Below are 10,171 nucleotides of genomic sequence, written 5' to 3'. Positions count from 1 at the left end.
AAAACATAGCTTTCTAAAAAAAAGAAATAATGAAGTTTAATATTCTTTACCTAAAATCTGAAGCTCAGTTCAAAAATTAGGGCTTGTACAGATAATTTTGTTTACCATTCACAGTGGTTACCAGTCACGTTTACGTTGGAGTTACTGAAACTGCCTGGGAAGGTGTAAATTATGCCATTGTTGATATAAACTCCACAAGAACTTCAAGCTGAATCGTTGCGGAGTAACTTAAGGGATGTATGTTTTAAGCAAACGTGGAGAATTGTGCATGTACCTACACACAAAACAGCGATGTGCTATGCTAAGAAACCCAAGATAGCCCAGTGATGACAGCTCTGTATCCTTATTTGTTACCCAAGTCACCTTAGGAAGAACTGCAGTAGTTGACTGTGCCACATTTTTGCCATAGCCTAGATAACACAAGACAGGTAATCGTGTTTGTTCAAATGGCCTATGTCACTTTTTGTGAAGTAACTTACCTTGACATTGTCGTTTTCTGGAGTTCAGTGGGTCCAAAGTCAAATACATAGAGCAGCACATTAACAGTCCTACATATTTTAGCAAAACACCTATAAAGATATTAAACCCCACAAACTAACCATATAGATTATTCTTACATATCACTTCTCCTGTAACAAACGCAAGCAACATTCCTGTTCTATGTGGTCATTTTATGCCTATTCTCCTTGACAGGGGGAAAAAACCAAACAAACAACAAACCCGAAAAACAGAAGACAAGTTTTCGATGGTAGGTGGAAAAAGAAACCAAATCTCTTACAAATCATGAAGCCCATCTTCATTACCACAGGATCAACTCTTCTTCCCACAGAGTATCGGTTCTGACAGAGTCTGTGTAAAGGCAGTCATTTCTCTCAGGTAAGCAAGTTAATAAGCTGTTCAGAGCTCTAAGTTATTTGAAAGTGTCAAAATGGAAAAATAACCAAGGTACTGGAGATCAGGGCAAGACTGCAATATGATCCTCCCCCAGAAAAGGCTCCCAAAAGGACAGCAGTATCTTTTACACTGGTAAAACTGGACACTGCTGGTAAAATACCTTTCTCAAAGGAGAGAAGCAAAGGTAGCCATTGTGAACATAGAGGATTAAAAAAAAACCCAACCACAAATACAAGCAACACAGACACATTCTGTATAAGTAACAACTTTATTGTAACTTGATGTGCTGAAATGCAAAAATATTTTCAGCAACAAGGTACAAAAAGTATTTCACCATTAACATCAGCTGATAAAAAAAGGCTGGATGGTTTGATACAACTGTTTACATATCTGAATTCTCTTAATCATTTCCACCCCAAAACAGGTCTAAGTCATTTCACTGGTTTAATTTCTAAAATAGGACTCATTGATCTTAAGCCTTCAAAAACCAGGTTACAAATACGGTGAAGTTCCTTGCAAAACACGTGAAATAGTGAATTCCCTTTACAAACGTAGTCCATTTACTGGAAGCAGAAGCCAAGTTATGAGACTAAGTCAGTGTCTTGCTAGCTAAGGAGCTAAGCTCTGCACAAAATATGCTTTCAACACTGGACAAAGAGGACAGTTAACATTCCATTTGTCAACTACAAAAAAATAAATCAATTAAGTTTAGTAATTTTAACCAACTGTAAAACTCAACAGTATTTCAGGTAGCAATACCTCACATTTGCAACTCACTGTCTTTTATGAAACACAGTTTCAAATACTGCACATTGTTTTATTCTCCCAAGGAAGAAACCTTGCCATGAGGATTTAAAAAGGAACACAATCTCCATGTAGGTCTTCTACTGACCTTCTGTGCAAAGGTGAATTTTATACTAAATACTCAACATTTAGAAAAACATCAGAACTAGAGTAACTTGTAAAACTAACTCTGTGTCCATGATTACCACATTTTGACATACACTTATCTTGTAACAGCAAATATTTTCCACATTTTCACAAAAATATACCATTACTCAACTTGTATCTGTAATACTCCACTTTGTGTTGTTTCTACCTCAGTGAAGCTGAATTTAGGAAGCAAGAATTAACATGCAACAGAGCTCAAAGGGGTAATTTGTAACTTTTCCACCTCAATTGTGTATCAAATAGCATTCTCCTCCACCTTTAAAAATACCTTTTTAAAAGATCTTGTATCCTGTTAAATCTTCCCTTAATTACAACAGTTTCCTAAAAAAGGCACAACGTGTTCATACTTCTGCATGCAGTAAATGGACTAGGAAATAAGGATTATTTATTGAAGCATCTTCCACCCAAAGCATCTCCTTAGGAGAGGTTCAAATGGAAAAAAAAATATAATACATAATAGCATTTTAACAGCAAATTGAGTCCTTATTTTTAGAAAGTCATTCTTGACAAAAAACACCGCACAGTCATACACACACGCGCACGCACACACAGGACACATGCAGGGTTCTCCCCAGAACAGTATGGAAGCGGTGGTTCACATATATCTGAGGGAGTAGTGTTGGCAAGCCAAAACATGGCACCTTCATACATTATATTCCTAATCTGTATATAAAACTAAGAAAAAAACCCTAAGATTTCAGCCTGAAAAAACTGTCCATTGTATTAGATAGTTTTATATCTGCTGCACTTAGAACTGACAACCGAGGTTTTGAAGGGCAAGCTCTTGAGAGTGGGGAGTAAAAACAAGCTACTGAATCCGAAGAAGGTTGTAATTACTAGCTATCCCGTTCCAGTGAGAACACTGCATGTAGTTAATTAAAGAAGAGGTGAATAATTAGTGCACTCACTTAAGAATACAGCAACTGTTTTACCTTTTTCTTAAGAGCTGACAGAACTTGAAAACATACATAATAAATAAAATCAAATCTAAACAGATCAATTATAATGGGTTTGCTTTTTTCCTGTTAGTGTAATGTCACTGCCTGACTTGAAAAGTGGATGCTCTACAACGTAGATAATATTACAGCACAGTGCCTGACATTTTTTTGGTACAAAGTGTGCTATTAAGCTTCTAAAGAACAAAGTTTTCATAAAAGTCCTTAAGCTTTCAATTTGATTACTGTATGGTGTTACTTTAGAACAAGCTGAACTGGACAATCATTACAGCATTAAATATTCAAGTCACTTTGTATGTTAGAGCTGCAAGTTTCACCAGTGATGAGTATGAGGATACATAGCCCTAACGCATTACACAGTGCAGCAAAAACATCACTATTTTGGAGGGAACAGTTACCTTTACATCTTACTGTGAAGAATGCTTATGAGACCTTATTTTAGATAAGTATCTAAAAATTGATAAAAGGATAAATCTCTGTAAATATATAATTTGATGCCTTATGTACTATTAAAGTTTCTGATTTTACACTCTATCTGTCATAAAGATTGAGTTAGAAGGTAAGAAGAAAATGGATGTTTAGAGATTATTTTATTCTTCAAAACTGGACTGGGCATTTTTTCCAATTTACCTTTGCTAATGGTTTATTAGATGCCAAAGTATAAAACTATATACTCTTTCCTCTGAAAATTATTTCGTTCGGAGCAATTCAGATGAATCTTAATGAAATGAGGATGGAGATAGAGTTTAAGATAGTAAACAATCTGAAATTCTTCCTCTCCTCCCTGCGTAACTTTTTTTTTTAATAGGCAAACTAAAACCCTTATGCAAATATGTTTATAAATTAGGTGAGATCTCCTCCCATTCCCCACTGCTAAACCCAAGTCTTCCCAAAAAAGAAATATAGCATATTATCACTATTACAGTAAACTCAATGCAATAACTCAGGAAACATTTAGAGTGTGCACTACTGCAGACTTTTCCTCCCAATTGTAAACAAAGCTATCAAACACTGAGGATGTTGATATTAAAGCTAAGGTTCATATAATAAAGAACTGGCCCATGACAAGCAGTTTACAAATGTTTCATCCTTTTCACATTATGCAGAATTTCAATACCATCCACAATGCTAGTACAATAACTGAAATGCAAGACTGAGCAAGTCTCTGCTTGCAAATACCATCTGACATTTCAGGGAAATATTCCTCTTGATGTGTACATAACCTCCTTAGGTGTTAATGGAAGCTGTGCACATACGTCAAGACGGGAAAAATCCCTTCAAAATTTTACCATTCACATGCCTTTTTCAAATAAGCGAAAATATTCTGTTACTTAAATATGAAAGCTTGCAATAGCCACCTTCAATTGAGTCTTAAAAAGACATGCCTTTCTCTTCTAACAAAACTAAATCCCATGTGGCTGTGGGCATCTTAAAATGTATCTAAAAAGTTAAGCCACAATTACCTGTACCTCATTAATTCATCAAAAGCAAAATATATATGTACCACACAACATACAAAAGTTACACATTAAAAGTGCATATTCAGAATCCATTTGGCCCATTTCTTCAATTTACATTTGGTCATTCTATGCATCCTTTTTACTCTTCTATGTAACCATACATGTGGGATATAATTTTTCCATATACAATACTATTCTGTTTTCACATTGAACTCTTTACCTCTCATTCAGTTCTGCATTAAATGTAAACTAATGATGGACCGTAAAGAAACACAAGCAAGAGGTTTATTCTGTGTTTCTTTTTACCATTTGGACAGCTTTGACACACACACAATAAGCATTACAAACTGTAATGAAAATACACTTTTGGGCCAAACCATTGCATATTTGCCCCCACAATGAAAAATAAATTATGTTCGAAGCAGTATATTGCCATAAATAGCCTGTAGGCATTCGCTGAAGGTAAACAGGCTCTCCCTATATTTAGCACTTGTCTAGGGTACGTTATGTGCCTCTGGTTCAAGCGCTTTTAACGAGAGGCTAGTTAAAACCTTCCAGTTAGCACAGGACCAAACTATAATCATTTTTTTTTCTTCTGAAAATAATGGAAGATCCCTTTCAAAAATTAATCTTCAGTTATCAACTTTACTGCATTATGGAGCTAGTGCAATCCTGCAGAGCCTAGTCAAAAAGACAAGGCACATTAAAAAATAATAATAAAAAAATCAAGATACATTAGACTATATGGACTAGAGAGTCATTGAAGATAATTTAAGGCCTTTCAGTGAATTAGAGTAATCAGTCTAATTTAAAGCTGAGGATTAAACCATAAATTATCCATCTGAAAAGCAAACAATAGGCTTTTTCAGCTTCTGTTCTGTGGACAAGGATAACAAAAACTCTTGTTATGGTTTGTGAAAACACCTCTGGACATGGAGGAGTAGAGTCAATTCAATTTCTCTAAAGTTCATGGAAGATTTCATGACTGTTTTAGCCGTTTGCGTGGAATGCCAAACTGTGGACACTGTGCAGATGCTAGTGCGCGAAAGGCCTCTGCTACTAAGTGAGGGTGGGAGTGGATCATGGACTTCCAGCCTGCTGTTTCCATTATGTCTGTTGCTTGGCTGAAAACAGAAGTATTAAGAATAGTCACACAATTTTACAAACCAAATGCACAAATGCACAGTGGAGAAGAGCAGGCAAGGCAGAACTACTGCAGAAGAGCAGTTGAGTGTTAGGCTACAACAGGCTTTATGAATGCCAGTAAGGATGCCATTGGAAAGAAGTAGCAAATTGCAATTTAGGTATATTAGTATCATCACATGTAGGACATAGGGTACTTATTCTGCTCTGCTCAGTACCAGCAAGAGCTCAGCTAGAGAACTGTGTCCAATATTGGGCACCGTATTAAGATAACTGCCTTGAAATTGCTCAGGAAAAACAATAAAAATAAGAGGAAGTCTAGAAGAAAATGAGATGAAAAGCAAGGAAGACATGATAATTTCATTACAGAGAAGGGCATGCTCAGTTTGGGGAGAGAGAAGGATGAAAAGATGAATCAGCTGAAACTGCAGCAAAAATTATGTACTTCATATACCAGAAAGCCATGAAGACAGATTAGGTGGCTGACTACAGAACCCTTCACTGGGAGCTTGCAGTTTCAGTACCAGTGGAGCATACTTGAGAATATTCACTCTTTCTTCAGTACAAGATCATGGACTACATTCAGAATGGCTTTCAATTGCCACTGTTGTTTTTTAACTAATACAGAAGCAACAACAGATTTCAGCAAGTGTCACGCTGACATCCAGGAGATTTAAAACAATGTATGTATTTACTTTTCTGTGAAATAGAAGTGTAAAATTCATTCTGCACAGGAAGAATATTACACCAGTTGGGATGCATGCCACATTGACACAGGACAAATTTGTAATTTGGAACCAGCAGTTTATGCATCAATCCCAAGTTTCCATTGCCTTGCACTTTCAAAAGCCTCTCATGAGCACCCTCAGATTGTTTCAGGAACACTGTCAAGCATAAAGTTAGGAGCTGAGCTCTACACTATACTATCTCTAAAAAAAACAAGCAACACCTTTTGCAGACTTCTAATGCAAGCTTTTAATCTTCTGCTGCAATTCAGCAAAGGTAAGTGCCTTGAGAAACAATACCGAAGTTCAGACTTCCTGGTGCCCAGAGTCAGTAAATTAAGCCAGGCCCTCTGATACTATTTCCCCTGATTTACTGTAGATGCTTTAGCTGAAGCAAAGATGACCAGCATCTTTACTAGCAATCAACCAAGACAGAATTCAGCTCAGTAAATTCCAAACCACTTGAGAAGGAACAAATTAACCAGTTTACATTGTTACATATTCTGACTTATCATTAGTTTTTCTACCTTTTTTTTAGTACTTACTTTCTGCCACTCCCTTCCTTTTCCACCTCATGCTCAAGTCTGTGAAGACTTTTTTTTTTTTTAAGAGGAGAAACACTCTGATTTTAAAGTAACTGGTACAACACATCTTTTAACTTCTCTGGAGGTTCTGATGATAATAAGAAATAAGTGCTCTGCTGTCCTTTTACTGCTTGAGCCTACCACTGGCTATTGTGAAGCTAGCTGTCTTCTATTCCATGATTCACTTGAGCTGTTCTAAATATATGCTGCAATCAGTCCTACAGCCTGAGCCACATATTCTCAACATGCTTCCAGCGTAGGCATGAGCACCTACAGAGTCAGCCAGATCAGAGGGACCTGACTGACTAGTTGCGTGGCCTCAAGAGTACTAGTGCTGGCATGCGGGAAGGTGCACAAACATGTCGCCAAAGGCAAAAAGAGCAACTGCCCTCCTTTCTTTGGAAATACTGCAGGCTCAGATTGACCTAAGCAAGTCTTGAAACCACACTGGGGTTATCACTCCTCCAGGCACAATCCTGGTTAGTCAAGGTAATGGTTTCCTTTATAAAGGTTGCTGCCACCATCTCACAGTACTGATACATCCATAGGAGAGGAATGAACACCAGCTATTGTTAGGATCTCACACTGGAGGGCAGTTAACCCTCCCTATCATTTAAAGGGGAAGTCACAATCATAACTGGGGTAGCATCTGCTGAATCCTGCTTTACTTACAGTCAGTGACTGGCCTCAGTAGTGTGGAAATGAAGCAACAGTTCTTAAGATCTGCAGTCTATTTAGCAGTGTTTGTACAGAACATTGCGAGGCAGGGAAACTTACTTGCTATTCCAGTTTTTCCCATCTTTACACCCAAGTTGTCTAAGAACACTGCACCTGTAAGAGAGAACTGTGCTAATATTGAAAAGGTACACAAAGCATAAATACAAAAATATTTAGAGTCTCATAAGTATTACTTGCCTGTTAATAAAGTCTATTGCTTGTGCTTTTAACTGTTCAGCGCTGTGCAAATCTGCGAGGATAAGAATGTCAGCAACATTTTCTACCGAGAGGTTACTACAGAGTGCTTCCTCACACATGACCTTCAGCCGTTCCAGTGCATACTGATAAAAGAAAAAACTACACTAATCATTCTTCAAACTCATTCTTTCTACCATTACCTCTACAGTTTTTAAGACAGTTCCAGTCATGAAAATGCTTGGTGTCTCCCAAGCTTAACATCAAACTGCTTCCAAACAGGTAATTCAAAATTCAATATGCTGCATTGAAGAGTCCTCAAATGGCAAGACATGCATTAGGTTTGACACAAAACGATCAAATGCTTTACTGGGAGAACTTTTATTAAAACAACAAAAATAACTCATTCAGAAGTTTTTGTTTTCCTTCAGTTTGGTTATGGAGGAAGAGCAAGGAACAGGCACAGGCTCTTTATCAAAATTGTCATTAGACAGGTTCACATCTCAAAGTGCGGGGCAAGAAATTATACAATGGAAAGTTTCATGAAACTGTCCAAGGGAAAATACATTAGCCTGTTTGAAACTAGCTTGTTCCAAGTTTGGCCCCATCTCCATCTCTGAATTTCTCAATTTCTTCCATAACTTTGACACAGCCTACCGGAAAATTGATGTAAAATTATTATATGCCTATATTATATTTTGCATGAATAAACTGTGCTTCCTTTTTGAAGGATGTCAAGGTCTGAACAGGTTTCATTCAGCTGTATACATTTCTATGGAAATCTCACCCATTCCATTTAGTTTAGCACCCTTCAGATACAGTTTAAGTCTGAAAAAGAATTTTAGACATGCAAGTGGCATATATTCAGGTTGCCACTAATACATCGGTATTGGCAACTGTTCTATGCAACAAAGAAATGCCACTCGAGAAGTCAAATTATCAGGTTAACTTCTATTTTTCTAGACCTATACATTTTTACTTCCATTTTATTACTATAGTACTGCTCACGATACCTCTATTTAGAGTAAATAAATATCAACTGTAACAAATCTGTACCTACCAGGTAATACAGCAGTGTAATGCCTTTTGTAATATGCAGAACACTCATTTTTAGATTATTATTTCACATTCAGAAGGAACAGCAGAAAGCTTCTAGCAGTTTTTAACTGTTAACAAAAAGCTATAGGTACCTCCTAGCTCACCATTTTTATTTCCTGGTATTGCAGGCAATCATACAACTGTACCATGTAAAGTTCTCTACATTTATTAATTACACCCTTAATAAAGGCCAGCATTCACAAAATAACACCATTTCACCTTCCTGCTTGGGTGTACTGAAACTTGACAAAACACCATCAGTTTTAGAAGATGAGATGCTGGCAATGAGAGGTAAAAAGAATATGAGTGGTAAGTCATCAAAGCCTGGGTAGTGCCAGGTCAAGAGATCTTGAAAAAATAGAACACGTAAATTTTTTTTCTGGCAGCTTAATAATTGTTTCTTGAAATTAACTACTGGGATGTCTTATATTATCTTAGAACAACTTATATTAGGATTGATTATGAAAACCAGCAGCTGTCACCACTAATGTTTTATAGATATGATTGCACACCAATTCAGAAATTGCAAAGGTAGTTTAAGAAATTGCCACACACACTGAAGTGAATATTTTCTGGATTCTAAACTGCTTATGCCTCCTTAGGGAAAGACAACTGCGTGTCCTCTGAGACTAGCTAACTAAAATTTCAACTCAAGCTGTAAAGCACTGAAGAAGAAAAAACAAGGTATTGAGTCAAGTTTTTAAAAAGTTAGAAAACTGTAAATTATGATATGAAAGGGAATAATCTCACCTTAATTGCCATGCTGCTATAAGTCCCCTCACCTCAAAAATCGTAGTAGAAAGTATTTCAGAAAGTGACTATTTAAAGAGTAGACAAGATCCCAATACAGAGGAAATGAAAGATTAGAACTATTATGTTTGTAGGGAAGACAAAAAGGTGAAAGTTCTGAAGTAGCAGTACTTTAGGGAGCACAGTTAACTCAAACACTTGTATAAATCCTCTCAAGAATACAAAGATCTAGGATACATTTTATTCAAGAACGATTTTCCAAATCACATTAATAGTCCCCAATTTCTAGAAGAAATTTGATAGTAAATATAATTAATATCTGAAACGTTCCTGGTCAAGAAAGATTTATCAGCCTTTTACTGCTAAAAATAAAGTCTATTCTTTCCCATCTTCCTCCATTTCTGATGAGATCTGTTTCTCATATTTTAAAAAAATCAAAATATAAATCAATCTGAAAAAAAGATTTTGGTTTGGGGGTTTTTTTGTTAGAACAACATTCCACAAGCAAACATCAGGTTTGAGAGCTTAGGAGTCAATCACTTACTTTGTCTGCAGCTGCCAACAAATTGTCAGCCATTTTTTCAAGGTTTGGTGCTTTTCCTGTGTAAATGAATCTCATCATTTCTTTAAAAACTTCAGGGTCTACATCATTTATTTCTACACGATTCTAGGAAAGAAGAAGAATCAATAAAAGTCTC

General features: G+C 36.4%; 1 protein-coding gene across 1 annotated transcript in view; it reads right to left on the bottom strand.

Annotated features, from left to right (window-relative positions):
* Nucleotides 1–1,143: 1,143 nt before the first annotated feature.
* SPOPL (speckle type BTB/POZ protein like) overlaps nucleotides 1,144–10,171 on the bottom strand; it is a 38,684-nt gene continuing 29,656 nt past the window's right edge. Inside the window, exons 8-11 of the mRNA XM_049803460.1 lie at nucleotides 10,018–10,140; nucleotides 7,629–7,771; nucleotides 7,491–7,544; nucleotides 1,144–5,385 (exon numbers count right to left, since the gene is read on the bottom strand). Of these exons, the coding sequence (XP_049659417.1) occupies nucleotides 5,241–5,385; nucleotides 7,491–7,544; nucleotides 7,629–7,771; nucleotides 10,018–10,140 (465 nt within the window). The 3' untranslated portion in view covers nucleotides 1,144–5,240. The remainder of the gene's footprint in view (nucleotides 5,386–7,490; nucleotides 7,545–7,628; nucleotides 7,772–10,017; nucleotides 10,141–10,171) is intronic.

This window comes from Accipiter gentilis, chromosome 1, assembly GCF_929443795.1.
Source record: "Accipiter gentilis chromosome 1, bAccGen1.1, whole genome shotgun sequence".
NCBI classification, from domain to species: Eukaryota; Metazoa; Chordata; class Aves; order Accipitriformes; family Accipitridae; genus Astur; species Astur gentilis.
Note: the sequence above shows the minus strand (reverse complement) of the source record. Positions and strands in the feature narration are given on the sequence as shown.